The sequence below is a fragment of the Protomyctophum parallelum genome (assembly GCF_964188405.1).
Source record: "Protomyctophum parallelum genome assembly, chromosome: 19".
NCBI lineage: Eukaryota > Metazoa > Chordata > Actinopteri > Myctophiformes > Myctophidae > Protomyctophum > Protomyctophum parallelum.
In genome coordinates, this window is record NC_139717.1 from 11,226,582 (window position 1) to 11,248,183 (window position 21,602).

The window sequence follows — 21,602 nt, forward strand, 5'->3', positions numbered from 1 at the left end:
TACAACGTGTTGCAATAATGTGGTGCGTTGTTGTGAGCTAGTAGATTTTGTACTGTAGGTCTTTTTTCAGATTTTTATGTTTACAAATTGTCTCTGCCGTGTTGAAATCTCCTATAGGTTTTATGACATTAATTTTCATTAATTTTAATTTTTTGTTTTGTTTTTATGTTTTATGACCTCAATTACACCCAAACAACCTGAACTTTGAACATTCAGTGGATTTTCGGTGGTCTGTGGTTTTCTCTGTGTTCTGAACCCAAACAGTGACATCTGCTGGCAAATCCCTATGTCATATAGGATTCGTGGAGTCTTACCTCACACTCACAGGCAAATCAGAGCACTTGTTTGAGCCAGAAAACCCCAGACCACAGAAAATCTACTGAATGTTAAAAGCTCAGAAAACCTTTTCTTTTTTTTTCTTTTTTTTACAAAATACTTTTTATGTCACAATTATTTTCTGTCCAAAACGGTTGTTTTTCAGGATTCAAATAAAGAAATAGCCAAAGTAGCAGATGTAGGCCTACAAGCTTGAAACGCATCGCTTGTGGATCTGCTATACTTTTGATGCTTTATGTGACGCTGTAGTGTGCTCAACTAGAGCAATAATTTGAGTTTTCTGCCCGAGGACAATGAAATCCAACCCTGTTTTCAAGGAATGTTTCAAAGGAACCAGTGTCACACATGTAGCAGACAGACACAGAGTAGAAACCCTTTGAACTAAACTACAATTCGCACAGACTGCCATATTGTCATTTGACTACCGGTACGTTAATTTGTTAACGTGAAACAGAGTCATTTTATTCTTCAGCAAAAGGTCATCCTCCTCCCACAGTACAAAAACAAATCTCAAAAATCTCACAACAATGGAAACACGAGCTAGCATCGTGAGAGAGCCTTGAGAGATTTGGTTAACCTGGTGGTCCCTGGACCTTCAATATAGCCTACTGTCCACAGCTGGTCTGATAAAACATAACGAGTCCAGACTCCAGTAAACGTTTCCTTATTATTACTGTCACCTCCACTGGACTAAGTCAGGCCTCAGTGGCCGCTGCAAATGGTTTGAGCGCTACAAAAGATGACGTAACACACAGTTATGTCCTTCAGTCCTTGACATCAGTATAACACGTCTTATTCCAAGACCCCAATAGTGGCTTCCCATGATGGATATCGTCTCTGTCGGGTGGAAACCTCATACGTCCCACAACTGTTGCTTTTCAGGATTCAAATTCAAAGTGTGACGCTGTAGTATGATCAAGTTCAAGTAGGGCGTTCATTCACAAAAAGTTAGAATATGCCCGACAACAAGGATACAATACATTAAACTGGTTCCCAAACCTTTTAGGCCATGACCTAATTCATCCAAAAGATACATTTGATGTCTCCCTGGGACCAAAACAGTGAAATTATCTACAAGCTCACAATGCGTAGCTTGTAGATCGCCTATTTTCGCAATTTATGGAATTTCTTTGATTTTTCTTTTATTTCTTCATGTTTTTTAGAAAATGTTTTGAAATAATAATTGAAAACTAAATGTAGGAAACAAAAAAACAAAGGGACCCATAAAAACACTCCAATGTTTTAAAAACCCACCAACCAAACAAACTCTTCTCCCTTCTAGCTCCAAAACTATGGAATGAACTTGCCATTGCAATCAGAACTGCAGACTCACTCCCAATCTTCCTGCGTAGTCTGAAAACCCACCTCTTCAGACTTAGACATCTTAGCCCGCAGCACCTGCTGTAGCACTTGCACTAGCCTCGACGACCTTACAGGTGCATGTTGGAGGGAATTATTAAAATAGTACCAAAGTATATTTACCAATCAAATTATTATTAAAGTATTTACCTTATATATAGGGAATAAAACAGGTAATCATAAGGGGAAAAAGGATATGTAATCATATAATGTGCGACTAAATATTAACAGGCCTCACTAAAAGCTAAAATCATGGAATTAGTAAATATTTATTAAAGTAGAGAGTATAAAATACACAGACACATCTTTCTCCCAGTATTCCACATGCGTGCACGCTCGTGCATGCACACACACTCTCTCTCTCTCTCTCAGGTCCCCAAAGCAGGTCAGCTCGACTCGACTGTGCAAACAATGAGATGGCAGGATGGTTACGTACACACACATAAGGGGGGTGGTACTCAGGGTACAGGGTTCACACCACACACACACACACACACACACACACACACACACACACACACACACACACACACACTAGTTGATCTAAGTAAGAGTACATACTGACTGGCTCATTTAATAAAGCATACACACATACTGTATAAAAAAGATGATCTCATAATGATTGGCACATTTAATTGAACACATCGACACATACACCCACACACCCAGGGGGCAGAGTCCGGAAGAGAGGACCAACGCGACACTTCAAAGAGGGGGGAAGGCCAAGAGCACCCCCTGAAGAAATGAACTCTCTATTATGATTGGACGATATTCACAAACTTGGAAATACTAAATATCTCTGGATCACATGGAATCTTCACTCCCTCAGACCGTAGAGAGGGAGTCCAGAGGTCTACTGGTGGTTTAATCGGTGACTTCTGTCGGTAACATTGATTGTATAACCATATTTGATTCATTATGATTGTAATAGGCTCAATTTATATTGTTGTAGACATAGGGACATTAGTTAATAGGGCTTTGATTATTAAAACGTATAGATAATTATAACTATTTGTTGTGTATTCATTCCAGAGGTATATGGCACAAGTTTATGGACATAATCATGCAAAACGAACGCGTATTGGTATTGATATCTGGTTTTCTGTCTGTACCTCCTTGGAGGTTAAAAGTGAAAGGCCAGAGGTTAAAATCTTCTCCAATGTAAAGGCTAAACTTATGTCATGTAGACATAGTACTCTACTATACTCATAGTTTCAATGTACAGATATTCTACTGTTAGACGGATGTTAGGTTCTTAGCTTGCTTATGATCGTTGATCAAATGTAATGTATTTGATGTACCTTACCATTACCATGTGTTGTTCTTGCTTAATGTAAATCGCTCTGGATTAAGAGCCTCTGCTAAATGCCTAAATTATAAATTGTAAAAATGTCTCCGCGACCCACAAATGGGTCCCGGCCCAGTGTTTGGGAACCTGGGCAGTACATGATGCTTTCTCACCACTGAGACCTAGCACAGAAAACAGCTGGTCTTGGAACATGGAGTCTAACCTAAAGCCTCATCTCCATACAAATGAGCTCACACTCTTTATTCTCCTAATACATTATTGAGAGCTATTTCTGCCGCCACACTCGGAGAACAAAAGGTGTTGCACTCGTTACTTACTTTCACCTTCACAGAGAGAAAGGGAGGTAGGGTATTTGGGGATTTCTTTTCCTTTTTTTTTAGACTCGACTCACGGTTCATGTCTTGTGTGGTGGCATTTTAAAAAGGTGCAGACTGACTGACTGACTGACTGACTGACTGACTGACTGACTGACTGACTGACTGACCGACTGACCAACCAATCTGGGAACCTACTGTATTTGGTAAAAGAAAAAAACATATTTCAGAAGATGTTAATGCATGTGTTCAGTCTTTTGTTAGTTTGTTTCCATTGTTTGCTTTGATTGTGTCCTTAACCACACATAGTGCTTGTTGTATCCGTGGTGGAGTCCAACTTGCGTGTCAAAAACATCACTCTCATACGTATTGTATAGCGGACTTAAAATGCATTGCAGAGAGACAGGCTACTCAGTAAAATGCTACATTTAGTCATTTAGCTATTTGTAACCCCACTAGGGTACACACATGGAACCATGCGTTGTTCCATTAAATTATAACTCCAGATATTGACAGTGTGCCAAGATGTCACCATGTCACTGTGTGGAGTCCGGATTGTAAGTTGCAAATCCTTGCAAACCAAGTCATGCAAGACCCTGAGTCACAAACTGCAGTGTACTGTGCGTACGTGCGTACGTGTGTGTGTGTGTGTGTGTGTGTGTGTGTGTGTGTGTGTGTGTGTGTGTGTGTGTGTGTGTGTGTGTGTGTGATAGAGAGGGAGAGAGAGACAAGAAGAAGAGGGGAGGGAGGGGGGGTTAGTTAAGGCCATGCAGGCAGCTCAGCTCTGCCATGTCAGGCATAAAATTAAACTAACTCTCTCTTTGCATTAGTTGTGTCATTTTATTCTCGCAGCAGCAAGAACATTTGGACAGTAAACCTGCACCTGGGATTCATTAGTGACAAACTTAATGTACCTGTCCATTCAGGGGGCCTTCAGTGAAAGCCAGGCGCTCCCAGTAGCTATACAATAGGTTTAATAGGGTTGGGTGAATATTTGACCCTACATGACAGTTTATTTCATCCATTTAATTTTGTTTTATAGCAGGCATGACCTCAAGATCTTGCAAAAACACAAACAAAAAAACAAATGATGTTGAGAAGAAGATCCAATCCTGTAGGGCACTGCGATAATTTTTCTATTTTCTTAAAGATTTATCTTATCTTATCTCAAGCTTAATGTCAGTTCAAGCTGACATTGTTCATTCACTGTCTACCTAACCACTTAAACCCTATATCAGTGGTTCTCAAATCCTTTTGTATCAAGGATATGTATTTGGGTGCGGACCCCCATCTTAAATTGTATCAGGTACCCCCAGAAGAGAAGAGTTGTGTAAAAGAAAATGATAATCTTGCTAATCTCTCTTCGCAATTTTTCTGAAAAGCAGATGTAGAGCTGGTAGATCAGCTATTTTTGAACATATACAGTACATGGATAATGTGGTTAAAATGATCGTGATGCCATATTAACACACTTTGAGAACCACTGCCCAATATACTTGGTCCCATCTCCAGATATCTTGGCCGAAAATAGCCGATCTACAAGCTCCTAACAGGCCGATGTGTGCCCTGCATGTGGCTGAAGAAGGGGTCAGTCCTGTGTCATTTTGGGTACGGTACAGCACCAGCCATTTTGACCAGGCGGCAGGGCGGCCTGCTGTGTCCACTCCTGTCTGACTGTCTGCCGTGAGCGAGGTCAGCTAGTTATGATGAGACCGGACGCTCATTCGTCTCCGGCTGTTGCATTGACCTCTAAAACAGTTCTCAAAACGCTGTTTGTTACGCAAATACGCTGGTTTCTCTATTACACTTTAAAATTGTATGCCGAAATTAGATCAAGATGTGAAATTAGATGTCTACATAGGAAAGTCCTCAGCATTCATTTAATAAGTTGTAACTGTTACGGACCACGTATAAAATGTATACACTCAAAGTTACAAATGATTAAATGAATGCTGAGGTAATGTAACCAATTTATACTATAGATGCACAGGTCCATTTGGTTACATTTGTACACTCCCACGGTTAAATGATGCTGATGATGTTACTGCCTGGGTAGAGGCTTTTACCTTTAATGACTAATGTTATTAAAGGGTGTCATAGGTTAGTGCATAGGCAGGACATTTAGAGTGTTCTCTGGCACTTTTAAAATATACTTACAGGTCATGTGGACACTTTGTCAACACAGTAATATTATCTGGGGAACTCCACAACAAATTAAATGTGTGGAAGCCCATTAAAGTTAGATAAACGTTTTGTTACCACCACACTCTGACTCCTGTAGTGCGCTATCCTCTTAGATAAGTGACAGGTCACACTCGGAGCGGGTTAGTTTATTTTGTTTCTCCATGTCTTTACAAGAAAGGACAAACATTTCGGCTAATCAGCCTTCAGTGTGTGTCGAAGGCCTGGATAGCCGAAACGTTTGTCCAAGACAGGGAACAGGACTTGAGAATACTGGGTAAGAAAAACACGTTACATGCATGTGCACACACACACACACACACACACACACACACACACACACAAACAAACACACACATGCATGCACACGCACGCACGCACAGACCAACAGACCATTAATCAAGGAATCACACAGAAAGATAGAGAAAACAAAAGGCGGGAAAACGGGTCAAAAGGGAGGACTGGAGGACAGAGGAGTAGACAGACAGACAAAGAGACTAGCAGACAGACTAACAGACAGACAGCGGGCTAGATGGCAGAAGGGTATAGGATGCCCTGGAGCTGAACAGATTGGCCCGTGGAGAGATACCAGTCTGGGGAAGTCGAGGGCCAGAGAGACCCGGGTGAACAATAGCCAAGGGATGACGGACGGCAGAACAGTGGTAGGAGGAGCAGTCTGTTAAACAGGAGTATAGGGGGAGTCAGGGACAGAAGGTGTAGGGGGAGTCAGGGACTAGTCATTGGAGTCATGGACAGAGACAGAAACAGAAGGAGTAGGGGGAGTCAGGGACTAGTCATTGGAGTCAGGGACAGAGACAGAAACAGAAGGAGTAGGGGGAGTCAGGGACTAGTCATTGGAGTCAGGGACAGAGACAGAAGGAGTAGGGGGAGTCAGGGACTAGTCATTGGAGTCAGGGACAGAGACAGACAGAAGGTGTAGGGGGAGTCAGGGACTAGTCATTGGAGTCAGGGACAGAGACAGAAGGAGTAGGGGGAGTCAGGGACTAGTCATTGGAGTCAGGGACAGAGACAGAAACAGAAGGAGTAGGGGGAGTCAGGGACTAGTCATTGGAGTCAGGGACAGAGACAGAAACAGAAGGAGTAGGGGGAGTCAGGGACTAGTCATTGGAGTCAGGGACAGACACAGAAGGTGTAGGGGGAGTCAGGGACTAGTCATTGGAGTCAGGGACAGACACAGAAGGTGTAGGGGGAGTCAGGGACTAGTCATTCGAGTCAGGGACAGAGACAGACCTCTGGAGGGCTTGGTTGACTTTACGGTTCAGATGGGGCGTCAGATGGGTGAGCTCACAGGAGTTCAGGCGGGTCAGCGATGACAGCCGACGAGGGTTCAGGCAGGGCGGCGATGGCTGACAGTGAGGTTGGGACGACTTTTACAATGAAAAGTATTAACAAGAGTTTGTGTGTGACTAAATAATAACTACATTTCATCCATTCATTGAAATGCATGCTCCCCCCCCCCCCCCCTCCCCCCCACACACACACACACACACACACACACACACACACACACACACATTTCCGGATAAGTGACAGTTTTGGACATGCAAATATATACAAGAAATCACAAATCCCATACATGTGCAGACTCTTACATGATAGTGGATTTGTGTTTTAGGTTGTTGGATTTTTTTAGATACAGTAGGAAATTGCGTTTTAGTTTTGAAGTTTTATATCGTAATCAGCAAAATAATGTGTTGTTCTTAATGGCACCATGCTGAAAGCTGAATAAACAAACTAACATACAAGGTCTCTTTCCATCCGACGGCTGACAGTGACGATAGGGAACACACAGTGAGGTCAATGTATCCATTTGTAACTGAGTCCAATTGGGATACAGAGTTAAATGAACGCTGAGGATTTGAGCGTGTAGTGAGTGACCAGTTGTTCTCTAATACAGTGGTTCCCAAACTTTATCATGTCAAGGACCCCCAAATTGACACTAATTAGCCCGCGGACCCCCATTTGAAAAGATATGCCAGGGACCCCTATAAGAGAAGATTTGTACTGCAGCTCTAGCAGTGATTCTCAACCTGTTTCATTTCAAGGACCCCCAGTTTGACATGCATTAGTCTACGATCCCCCATTTAATGGAATTTCTATCTCTGGGAAACCCAATTTAGATCACTGTTAGTTTAACTCAGAGTGTACAAATGGAACCAAATGGGTCCATTTGGTTCCATTTGTACACTCTCAGAGTTACAGACCAATAATGGTACATTTGGTTCCAAACTATCATTTAGCTGGGGTCCTGGGGACCCCCTGGAACTCCCTCAAGGACCCCTGGGGGTCCCTGGGACCCCACTTTGGGAACCACTGCTCGAATAAGTCTGTTCAGAATCAGAAGACGTGATGATTCTGGACCTAACAACAACTCGTCCATCTGTGTCGAGCATCCTCGACAGCAGATGGAGATACTGTACATTCAGAGGTCTGACTATATTAGTGATTCTGTGACGGCTCAGACACAATCACTACAGGCAACTTAAAGCTTCATTTATATGGCTTCAGTGTCTCACTTAATTATAGCTGCTATATATAAGCAATATTTCTCAAAGTTTGAATGACATTTCTTTTTTCATAAATTTCATATATTTTTATTCACTTAAGAATGGTATGAGTATGTTTCATATGAAAAATAATGAAAATAGGCGATTTGTGCAATAAAAATACATTTATATTTAAAGGTATACATTATATAGCCTTTCACAGCCCTATAATGGTTGTGTGTGCAACTTATATTACAGTACAACCCATAGATAATTTAAGAGATCTTGTACATTATCAGAATTTGATGGATACATTATCACTTTAGGATATTATTGTCAACTTTCTGTAAAAGTGATACAGAAGCATTTCAATTGCAAATAGCCACAGCCATAACACGAGTGCCCCCTGGTGGGGAAAAGTAGAATTATACAAGTAAATCACTATCTGGACCTCAGACATGATGATAACAACAACAGTCTAAATCTAAATTACACTATTAAAATGCCAATTATGTATAGATAATATAGGAAAATACAAAAAGGTACAAAAACACATTGACCAATTGTGCGGTCTTTCTCATGAATGAATGAACAGTATTATTATTATTATTATTATTAATAATTTATTTTTTATTATTTATTAAGGGGCTATATACGTTTATTTTATGTTTAATGTTTGTTTTAAAAACGCTATTGACAATAAAGATAATTTATTGTTTGTTTTGTCTCAATGTTTGTTTTACGTCATCATGTTGTAAGATGATAAGAGCGCCCCTCACTTCACACGGGTGTGATTTTTTTAAGTATTTGATATTTAAAGATAACTAGAGCGGTGCCCGTGGTGGGGCCTCTACAGCTGTGCCCGTTGGGCACTGGCCTACTTGGAACAATGCAAGTTGGAAATCCATGCCCCACCCAGATATTATGTCTGTCTCGCTTTTATGCCCATATATGGAGTTCTTTGTAAAGCATGCCCAAATATGGAGTATTTCTCGAGTTACGTGGATTACACACACAGAGAGACTTGATGCTTTTATATATAGATGGGTAACTGCTGGGTGGCTCTATAAATAACATATTTTTAAAGTATGTCAGACACTGATTTTATAGTGTAAATATGAAAGTACCAGAGATGAATATCAAATCTATTACATCCAGTATTAACATAATTATTATGGGCTTTTTGTTAATTGTTTATCCATTGATTAAATGTATTGTTTAATTGTACAACCATTATTCAATTTATTTATAGTTTAATTGTACAAGCCATATTACTCAATTTATTGCTAAATTGCTTTTATGTGAATATTCAAAATTAACTGAATTAAACACCTGTGTTGGAAGACACTCTACCGTAATGCTTTTCTGTTAATGCTTTTCTGTTAATATGATGTGAAATGGGCACAGCGTTCTAAATGAAGAACTGTTGCATAGCTGCTTACAGTGTATTTACAAACATATTGTACACGTCATACTTTTCTGAAAAACATTCTTGCGCAATAACTACTGCCCTGTTTATTGTGATGTCAAATGCGTCACCACTAGAGCACCCCCCCCCCCCCCCTTTTCTTTTTATTATGTTGTTTTTTTAGTTTTTAGTTTTTTAGTGTGGCGCTAGAGCGAGACCGCCCAAGGCCGGTCTAGCTTCTAGACCTTTACAATTATGGTCAAACATGTTGGAGATAGAGCTGGTCGAGACCTTTCCAGTCTTATGGATGGTTGGAGATTCAGGGAAACCGAAGCAAGGTCCTTCTTGAGTTTGTCTTGTCTGTGTATGCTGTCATTCTCATTGTCAGTGTTCAGTTTGTTAGCTTCCTGAGCCTTTTCAGCCATCCAGTTTGAAGGTGATCAGTTCTGCATCACAGTGACATCAGCACCAATGCCCAAATATGGAAATCTAGAAAGTGTGACATTGTGTTTTTAAGACAATATGGAACAAGCAGTCTCGACTCGATTACAGAATTGATCTTGAACGCAGCAAAATTTCAGCTATTGTTATCTGCTCATACCACTGCATGTCTTGTCAATCTGCTACCAATGTCCAGTCGGTTCCAGCAATTGAAGGAACCAAGGACAAGCCACTGAAACCATGTTGTGCCTGTCCTGAGACCAAGAAAGTTAGGGATGCTTGCATCATTGAAAAGGGCGAGGAGAATTGCACAGACTTGATAGATGCACATAAAAAATGCATGAGGGAACTTGGATTTAAGATTTAGATTCTCCATTTTGTACGTGTGGATGTTATTTGTGAGTTGCTGGCAGACTAGGGGACCTTGGATATTCATCGTAGGCTACACCAGAATCGCCTGCTTATTCAAACAAAGCATGTATAATGTTCCAACTGATGGAGGGGAAAGGAACTGGTCGGAATAACGTGTTCCTATGTCCGGCCAGGTAAATTCCCCCCTGTCAGGTGAAAAGAAGCAGCTTGGACTCCTCATGCATAGAAGGAGGCATGAGGTCAGTCCACTACCCCCCCAGGTTGGCAGAGGAAGTGTAGCGCCCAGGATTACATTAGATAATTGGCACTGGGTGAAAAAACTGGGTTGCAAAATCGTGGGATAAAAATTATAGAAAAATAAACATAGGTTCCCAAAGGGAACAATCGTTTGTTGTCTCTGTTGATGCCTTGTCTTCCAAAACCCCCAACTATCTCATTTCACAGAAGCAAGTGTATTCCTAATCACTTAGTTGGATTTCATAAACTGTCCAATAATTACAAAGCTACTAGAACTCTGCATACTGGTATACCTTTGATGGTGGATAAATTGCTGACTGTCGATGAGATCTTTGCTATGAGATCTCTGCAGAGCTATTTGAAGAAGATGGAGAGTGATTATGGTGAATGTTGGAAACTCGTTAACAACAACAATATTACAAAGCCGTGGCATGAACCGGAGGTCAGGGCAAAGAGGACTGAAGTATCACTGTTGGCTCTGCTCATCCAGTGCATCAAAGACCTGGAAACCAAACAAAAGGAGATTGCGGAGACGGAGTGGGTGCTGAAAACGGATTCAGACCTACATGAGCTGGCAGACCTGGGGATAAAAGCTTGTCTCAAAGACATCCAGGACATCAGGCAGAGGATCCTGGGTCTGTTGATCCCCGGGGAGGAATTGGAGCCGGGCGACCTCGTCCTAGAAGTCACAGCTGGGGTCGGAGGCCAGGAGGCGATGCTGTTCACGCGGAGGTGTTTGATATGTACCGAGGCTTCGCTCGGCACCAAGGATGGGCCTTTGAAATCCTGGAGTATATGTGACCAGTGAGATGGGTGGGCTCACTGGGCTGCGGCACGCGTCGGCCAGCATCAGTGCTCCAAGAGTATGCAGTTTGAAGCCGAGGTCCATCGTGTCCAGAGGGTGCCCAAAACAGAGAGACAGGGGCGCATCATGCACACCAGCACCGTTACTGTCTTCATCCTGCCACAACCAACGGAGATCTCTTTTACTATAAACCCCAAGGACCTGAGGGTGGAGACCAAGAGGGCGAGTGGAGCTGGGGGCATGTCAACACCACGGACAGCGCGGTAAGAATCGTGCATCAACCCACCGGCGTGGCGTCAGAGTGTCAACAAGAGCGATCCCAGCTGAAGAACAGGGAGAAAGGCATGAAGGTGCTAAGTGCCAAACTCTACTCCATGAGACTGGAGGAGGAGGCCGCCAAACGCTGCAATGCACGCAAAGCACAGACTTGCACCAAAGCCCGGTCAGAGAGGTTACGCACCTACAACTTTGCCCAGGACCGGGTCTGGGGAAGACTGTCCATAACGTTGGAGAGGAAATTAACTCCTCTCTGGAGGATCTGACCAATCAGGAGATGCTCATTGAAAATTACTAGCAACTCGCCTGAATATTGTATAGCAATTTGGTGTCAAATTAACCAGGGTGGCCATAGCTGAATGGCTGAGAGCCCGCCTGGGAAGCCGGAGGTCCATGAGGTCCCGGGTTTGATTCCAGACCTCAGCAATGTGTCGAAGTGTCCCTGCAACTACAACTAAACCCTAAAAGAAGCTCTCGTCATCCTGCTAAATACCTAACTGACACTGATTTTGCTGTTGACATCGCGCTTATCAGTAAATCCTTGGCTCACTCTCTTGAGCAGGCCTCCAACTGTGTTGGTCTTTATCTCAACGAGACAAAAACTGAATACATTAATATATGCAAATCCAACAATAACCATGTCTGGTCATACCAGCTTTAGTAAGAGATTTGTCAATAGTCAATCTAGGAATACAATCTATCAATTTTGTCACAAAGAAGTTCTTTTTAAGCTGAGAAGTCAACTTGCATACAGTACTTTCATTTTGTAAACTGCTCTGCCAACTCCAACATGTGCATACAAATTCCAATGCATCACTTCATTATATCAGTGTTGACGCCTTGCTACGCACTGAAGGGTTTTGGGCATTGTCCTCACTTTATATGCTGAGTCAGTGACTGGACAATGTTTCTGTAATTAAGGCATATAAGCCTCCACTGATTTGGCAGTTGACTTGTGAGACAACCAGGAATAGGAATTAATTACGATTTATTCAGTAGGCTATCAGACAGTGTTGATTTTGTCGATTTTGGGGGCTTGCTGATTTTTGGCAGAGCATGAATAAGACAAACATTAAAATTCCATAGACTTGGCTGCCACATGACGTCATGTCTGAAAGCCAGACGTTGGAGGGGATATCGCCCCTCAAAGAACGAAACAAAAACTATGATGAAACTATGAAGCTATGGTGACTAAAACTAAGAGTAAATATAGTGGCAATTTCATCAACAAATAAAACAATGTGATGGTTTGTTTGTTTCCATTTCCATTTAATTTCCCAACTTTATTTATCTAGAGACGACCAATTTTCATTTACACTGTAGTTACACTCAACGACATAAAACAAACAAACAAAAAAACATAGTTTTAGCATAGTTAAAACATTTACAGTGTATTTGCATACAAAGCAAATGTACCAGCATGCAACTGGTATCAGTAGTGGATTCTGCAGTCCATTTTCTGTGTTAGGAAGACATGTGTTTGTAGGTGTTGAAGATGCTTTCAACCTGTGGAACAAATTGTTGAGAGACACACCTAACATGGTATACCTAACTTTGATCAGTATATATGAAGTAAAGAGCCTGACACAATGGAATGTGACGTGTCAGATGCTCAAGTCATTTAAACCCATTTACAACGGCTGTAGACACACTTGGAGGTGTGTTTGAGCCATACATTAATCTGTGTCCCTCCCAACATGCATTTCACTGGTGACACGCGATCTGCGGGAAGATGAATAGTTTTTGACAAAAATGAATTAAATTAAGATGATTGTTAAAATGTTTGGTGTTTGTAAGCAGGGCACATTGAGGCTGGCGTTAGGTTCCTTGAGGCTGTCCGTGTGTCGTGGCGTTTTGAGATGGCCGCCTGAGCGAGCAGCAGGAAGTGTGCTAATGAAGTGTACAGACAGACAGCTTTTCATAAATTTAGAATAGATAAAAGTATAATGCTTGGTGTTAAATAGAAGAGTGGAAAAACACACCTGTCATCAAAGCCATCTTCATCTTGCTGTGAAATAACAATGAGAACCATCAGCTTATTCAATGGAAATGTCACGATTTACAGCATGAGCAAAATTATATATGTTATCTATGTAAACTTACCAATTTCTCTTTGACACCATTCATCTAAAAATTATGTTTTAATCAACAACAGAATTGCCATACCAACAACACCACCGACACCAACAACAATACCATAAACACTACCACCATAACCATATACAACACTATAAACATAAACGACAGGAACACCAACATTAAGAAAAACAACCAAACCAACCAAATCAACCAAATCACAAATTACAATAACAAATGCTTTACCAATGCTTTTACCAATACCAGCACAAACAACCAGGTGCAACAACATAAAGATTACCATGCACACCAGCAGCATAAACAAAAAACAAAAAACAACAAATATTAAACATATAACCAGACCAACAATAATACCAACAACACGACGAACAACCTCACCAAGAACAACCTCACCATGAACAACCTCACCAATAGCACGACCAAAAACAGAAATAATAAAACCAGCAACAGCATAAACAACACTAACAACATCACAAGCATAAACCGAAAACCCACCGACGGCAACAAGGAAGTCAACAATACCCGCAAGACCAACTCCAACAAGAACAAGATACCGGTCATTTATACCAACAAGACCAACCAAAACACCAACACTGACACCAACAACAACACCACTGACAACAGAACTAACAACGTCATGGACACAAACACCAAGACGAACAACATCAACAACAAAACCAACAATAGCAACAATGCCAACAACAAAACCAACTTCATGAACAACATTGACAACAGCAGAAATAACCTCAACACTAACACCACCGACAACAACACCAGCTACTACACCAACAAATAGAATCTGATAGAATTGTGAATCTGAAGTTTGAGTTTCTCTACATGCAGAATCACTTGAATGATTTCCTGGTGTTATTAGCTGAAGGCCAATAGATTCACAGCTGAAATGACATAAGACAATTTTTGGTTAGTATTAATTGTACATTGTATATAGGCCTACATTTATTTATATATTATCATTATGAAGTTACACTTACTCTGTGCGTGGTTGACAAGTTCCAAATGTACCATCTGAATATGTTTCACCGGTACAGTCAGCACACTTAGTATCTGTAGATGATGTTCCTGGTATAGCCAAACAAAGACACAATCACAAGATTCACAACAACACATGGGACAAGGACCACATACATACATATTTGAAAGGGAACCAAAGGTGCAGTCAGTGTGTGGAGGACGTTCTAGTGTAAGGATGGTTAAAATGACACCAAAGGCCTCTCTTCTGTGATTCTGGGTAGTCTTTTGTTACTTCTAGTGGGCAACTTGTGGGCGGCGGTGGCTCAGTAGAGTGGCCGAATGGTAACCACAAGGTTGCCAATTCGAACCCAGCCTCCCCCAGAGTTAGTGCCGAAGTGTTTGAGAAAGACACTGAACCCCGAATTTTAATAACTAACTAACTTAGTAATAAGCTAACAATATCAACAACTAACCTCTTATCAAAATGTATTGGCCAGGCATGCAGCTTCTGTGTTTCCGTGTTTGAAAACATCCATTCTTTGTTTTGACTACACAGTAGAATCCATCTGACGGTTCACACACTGTGTTAGATGTTGGTGTACATGGACTCTGTACTTTCAAACCAGGACCTGTGGATTAAAGATGAGAGCAGAAAGCCGCTCAAATGCAGTGCAATATTTTGTCATTGGATTAAAATAAAATAATGTATGCTCTATGGACTCTTCTGGTGTTTATAGTTCATCATTCCATTTAGTCATTCAGTAATGTGTTGTTCTCATGGGAAATAATGCCATCTGATCACAGCTGGGGTAGAGTGATATATCAGTACCGAATGGGATAAATCTGTGGATGGCTTTCATAACGTACATGTGAGAGTGAGAATATGCAGACTTCATGATCAATAATCAATCAATTAGTTGCTATAGTCATTCAACTATTACCCTGTTCTATCTTGAATACTTATTATATTATATTGCTGTAATATTTTATATCAAATGTTAAATGATTAGATTGTGTACTAATGAGATTGAGATTGAGATTCTTGTTTAAACTAGCTTGTTTGTTGATCCCTGGACACTGGGGATCAATAAAGGTTTTAGCTTTTTGTTTATCTTAACTCATTTGGTGCATTGGCACCATTTAGACAGTACACTATAGTTGTGTTGTCTAATGACCATCATTAACATAAAGTACATCTGTTACTGAACAATAAATGTTTTATTTTAACCAAAAGCATATCAGCTATAGCACCTTTAATGGCTAAAACTCAAATAAAAAACTAAACCAGTAAAAAATTAAATAAAAATAATATTACTTAAAAAAAGTAAACATTAACTATAAGTTGTGTTCTTCCAGTTTTAAAGCTCCACTCTAAGTTTGAGCAGAAGCAGATGTCCTTTGGCCTCTAGGGAGTGTTCATGCAAAGTTTCACGCTGATCAGTCCATTTTTAGGCCTGTGAATCTGCCTGTTATAGCGCAACCATGAGGCCCATTTTATTTTAATGTAGGGTGGCATTTCCTCCTTGGTCTATAGTGGGAATATGTGCAAAAAAAAAGAAAGAAACCTGGTGGGGCTTGTAAGAGGCTGATGTGAACAACGATTGGTCCAACGGTGCCGGAGATTAGCTGCTCGCAGATGGACGGATGCACACACAAGGACGGACAAAGAGCTCTTACAAGGGAAATACCTGCACTGCATTTGTTACATGTAAAACAGTTGGTGCGTCCATTAGGTTGATCCAGGAAGGTTCCCTCGCTGCAGGGAACACATGATGTACCGGAATCCTGTGTGCAATGTTTAGAAACATGACTCCCTGTGGGACAGAGAACCATGAATGAGTGTATTCTGTTATAATTCAGTTGACAGACTTGCACGCGCACACGCACAGACAAACGCATGCACGCTCTCACTCACTCACTCACTCACTCACTCACTCACTCACCCCACACATCCACCCATCTAATCCATCCATCCATCCATCCATCCATCCATCCATCCATCCATCCATCCATCCATCAATCCTATCTAGATTTAGATGTTGTAGTTCTTACCCGAGGAACACAGGGGGCAGCATTGCTCCCCTATATAATACTCTTCACGGGAGCAAGTGACAGCACAGCCAACATCCATATGGATGATACAAATCTATTAAATAATGAAATAAATCATTATTGGTTGTTCAATTTGATAATGTAACGTAGTTAATAAGGTGTTAAGCTGTCTCATAGCCATATTAATTAAAAACATTTCTGCAACATTACCAGTAAGACAAATGCACCATGACAACGTATTCTCTCCATTTCATAGATGTAGGCCCACTTCAAGAATCAATAATGACAACAGCTATCACAAGCCTGTTCAAAACACAGCTGGAATTTCTAGAATGAAAAAAGAAAACATTTTATATGCAACATGGCTAGATGTCAAGGTAATACAGTGCTTAATTCACTATCACATTATGCTATTATTGTATTATGCTTTTGTTTGGGCATTCATTCCAAGAATACAAAGAAAATCTGGTTGTAACATAAAGTGTCAAATTATGGTATGTCTAGTATAAAGAGTGCTCCTTAGTGCCACCAGGCCGGGTTGTCGGACAGCAGGACTTCGATCGTGGAGTATCAAAACCCTATGTGACAGCCATTGTCACATGACTTACAGTACTCTGCATTGTTTAGAGGTGATTCAAATTTGGGGCAGATAGGAAGCTGTGTTCATGTTGTTTTGCAAAACAGGGAAGTCAATCATAGCTGAAAATGTCTGATATAGGCTATCTTGATCACTGTCTCCCTCACATGAGTTTTGGATTAAATCTGTAGGAGTGTTAGCATTTTTTACTATTAAAAAAAACTAAAAACTAAAAAAACAAACATTCAAATAGCCAATCTACAGGCTCACAACGTGTAATGTATCGGCTATTTTAACAATTTTTAAATGTTTTTAAAAATGGTTAAAAAGAACGTACATTTTTGTACACATCAGCTTATTTGTGTATCCCAAAGGTGAAATTAGCGTTTGTGGGGGACAAACAATTACCTCAAGAACATATATTTATTATTTGCAATATCACTTATTTGCCGATATCTCATTTGGTTAACCAGTTGAAACACTTTTAAACCCAATATAAGCTACTGCACTTAACTACCCAATCGATGTAGATGGGTGTAGTCAGTGTACTGTAATGGGTGTAGTGCACTGTAATGTACACTACAGTATACGGTGGAACAGGATAATATGACATGCCACAAATATTAGTTGTTACTAACAGCAGCAACAGAATTCCAGTTACAGTAATATCAGGGTTTTTATCTCTCACGCAAACATCATAAAGCGGAGTCTCATACTCTTTTGCGTAAAGGTCAAAGTAATGAAATTGAACATGGTAAATGGTGAATTTTTTCATTTTGTATTAGTCACAAAGTCAATCTTTTTACACATTGGTTGTGTACAGAAAACACATTTTCAGCTTGGGATACTGATTTTAGTAGAGAGAATAAATACAGGATTCATGATAAACAATTAAGTTAAGTTGGAAATTATGAAACAAATACTTGAGCAGACAAAATTATAACCGGAACACAAGCTGATAAATCTATGTGGGGTTCTCTCTCCTGATTGGATGGAACTATTTCATGGAACACCTGAAATAGTATTTGGTGTTTCTAAAGAGCTGGAGAGGCGGCACTTAATTGTGTTTTCAATATCCCCCATTACTGAACAATAAAGGTTTTGTTTTAACCAAAAAATATAGCTAGTTATAGTAGCAGTTATAGTAGTAGTTATAGTAGCTAAAACTAAAAAAGAGACTTAAAGAAGGAAACATTAACTATAACTTAATATCCATAACTTACTGCAATATAAATGCATCCAGGTCCAGTCAACTACAGCAAGACAGTATACCTATACTACTGTATACATGAGCAACATGCAGGATCATACAAGGAAACAGTCCAGTGGCTCTCAAAGCACTGCTATACCCCAAGCTCACATCTCAGGATGTATCACCTAGGGGTAGCCTACTACCGTACCAAGCCACGCCCTGTCAAGTCAAAAACCAAATTAAATGCCTTGACAGGAGCTTTCTCCAATCTGCTATTACAACATGGAACAGCCTGTTGAAATACTGTTCCTAATTTGTGACCGAGTACAGTGGTTTAATAAACAAGGGGACCATGGTCATTTTTCAGTTTTTTACATATTATGAAACTACATAATGTAAGCTTTCATATGATGTATTGTTCATTGAAATGTAATTCCAAAGATTTTAGCAATACATCATATGAAAGCTTACATTATGTAGTTTCATAATATGTAAAAAACTGAAAAATGACCATGGCCCCCTTGTTTATCAAACCACTGTACTCGGTCACAACAACATGGCATCAGCTTGTGAATGCAACTTGTTCCTGTTCGCAGATGACTCGGACAGGAACAAACTGCAGGTTAAAAAGGCCCTCAGCTCTGAACTCGGTAGAATCTGCACCTGGCTCATGGATAACAAACTATCCTTACACCTGGGAAAAACTGAAGGCTTCTACTTGGCCTCTCTCCCCGAACCCCTGCCCACTTTGACAGGCTGGAATGGCTTAGGGTTGACGGCAGAGTACCGCATCTTGCAATGGGCCTGGTCCACAAGATTCGATACACTACCAAGATACCCATGTACCTGTCTAGATACTTCCTTAATGTTAACGAAGTCCACACAACACCAGAGGGAGCTCAACAAACCATATGCAACCCAGATTCGGCACTAACAAGGGACTAAATTAATTTAGCTCCTATGCCACCAAAATGTGTAACGCCCTACCAACAGTCATTAAGACTTGCAAATCCCTTGACTCCTTCAAAACCGCTCTCAAAGGGCACCTACAGACGGCTGCAATTCGAAACCCCCGTAAAATCTGAATCCCTTCACCCTCAAGGACTTTTAATCATCAAACATTCAGTTTATAAAATATACCCTCATTGACTGAGTAGCTGCAGATCAGTGATAGGTTCTTCAAATGATATTCTTAAAGCCTGTCTCTGCCAAAGCTTTAAAAACAACTGAAAAAGCTGAAGCAGACAAGACCGGTTCAGGTGAGGCCAGATGCTCGATAAAGATACCCGTACATCATTGCAAAGGCAATTGTGCATGACTGTTGTTTATTGTTAGAGCTCACGCAAACAACCTGCGATCTGACTGCCAGATATCATATGCTGCTGAGACAGTGGTCTGAAATAAAGTTAATTTCCTCCTACTTTGTCTGTCTGGACAAATACTATGTTAGTGTCTGCTAATCTACGGTACCGTTGGGCCGATCATTGTTCACATCGTCCTGTTACAGCAGGGGTTTTCAACTGATTATGAACCAGGGACCACCACTCTGACTGAGAATCAACCTGGGGACCACTGTTGTGTTGGGAGGGGGGATATGGGCGTGGTGTGGGGGGAAAATTAATCTTCCATATTAAAATCATGTTGCTGTTCATTGTAACTTACTGTATGTATGAGCGAGCAGACGCATGCAATTAATTATGGGCACATTTCCTTAAAATACAAATCTTCCCTTTCCTACATTACTAAATGCATGGTCAGGGACCACATGCAATACCTTCACGGACCACCAGTGGTCCACGGACCACCTGTTGAAAACCCATGTCAAAAAAGTCAATCAAAGAACAAGATTCCTTTACAGGATCTCCTCACTGGTCAGCAAAAACACCTTGAAGACCTTAACAGGAGCCCTCGTACAAGGTTTCTTTGACTATGCATCCACCTCTTGGTACCACAGCACCTCAAAGGCCCTTAAAACAAGGCTCCAGACCTCCCAAAACAAACTGGTCAGGCTCCTACTTGACCTCACCCCCCGAACCCACCTCACCCCTGCCCACTTTGACAGGCTGGGATGGCTTAGGGTCGTCGACAGAGTACAGCATCTTGCAATGGGTCTGGTCCACAAGATTCGATACACCACCAAGATACCCATGTACCTGTCTAAATACTTCCTTAATGTAAACAAAGTCCACACCCACAACACCAGAGGGAGTGCAACAAACCATGTACAACCCAGATTCGGCACAAACAAGGGACTAAATTCTTTTCGCTCCTATGCCACCAAAATGTGGAACGCCCTACCAACAGTCATTAAGACATGTGAATCCCTTGACTCCTTCAAAACCGCTCTCAAAGGGCACCTACGGATGGCTGCAATTCGAAACTGGCCTCTGTAAAATCTGAATCCCCCCCACCCCCCAGCCCCATTTTCCCTCACTGTATATTGTATCTTTTCCCTTTTTTGCTTCCCATTATGATGAATTACTGTTCTGTTCTTTAGCTACATAGAAATGTCTATTTGTATGTCTCTAAATGTTTGTATGTCTTTAAATGTTTTGATGAATTGAACAATGTGGACCCTATTGTAAACAAGTGTAATGCTTAATTGGGTCGTCCACTCACAGTTGACAGTCTTTGTATTGAGTTTGTGCTTAAAATGTACTGTAAATTCTACAAACTGTTAATAAATATTTCAATCAATCAATCAATCATGTGTTACAGCAATCCAGTCATGTTTGCTCATGTTAACTTTTCCCATTGGACTTAAAGCTACTCAAATCAGGCCCACACAATCTAAGAAATAATGGGTAATATTGTCCAGTGGCTCAACTCTGAAATACAAATGTAGCCTTTTGAAGTTTTGAGTTACAAACTTACTTTACTGACAGTGAAGGAAGGTTTATGAATTTAAGAGTAATTATTACGTTTCATTCAGTCATTTATGTAATTTTAAAAGCAAAGTTGAGTCTTTGTTATGACAACTTGTCCGCCTGCCATGCCATGCCATGTTTATGACAGGTGTTATGCCCTGCCCTGATGTCAGTAAAGTGTTACTATCGTCATAGCCTGTATCAGGAATCAACCATCATTTTGTGATGCAGTAACTAGAAACAACCACCAGGCGTCCTCATTCATCCAGTAGAGCAGAGGATTTCACATGTCACTATCAA

General features: G+C 40.8%; 1 protein-coding gene and 1 pseudogene across 2 annotated transcripts; both read left to right on the forward strand.

Moving 5' to 3' along the window:
- Positions 1-10,021: 10,021 nt before the first annotated feature.
- LOC310876572 (cytochrome c oxidase copper chaperone-like) lies at positions 10,022-10,222 on the forward strand (the record flags this gene model as incomplete). Its single annotated transcript, XM_083790140.1, has 1 exon — positions 10,022-10,222. One exon carries the CDS (start codon positions 10,022-10,024, stop codon positions 10,220-10,222), a length of 201 nt encoding a protein of 66 aa, XP_083646266.1.
- A 408-nt stretch (positions 10,223-10,630) lies between these two features.
- LOC310876777 (peptide chain release factor 1-like, mitochondrial) lies at positions 10,631-11,811 on the forward strand (annotated as a pseudogene). The gene has a single exon. The product of its transcript is annotated as a peptide chain release factor 1-like, mitochondrial (transcript).
- The last annotated feature ends 9,791 nt before the right edge of the window (positions 11,812-21,602 follow it).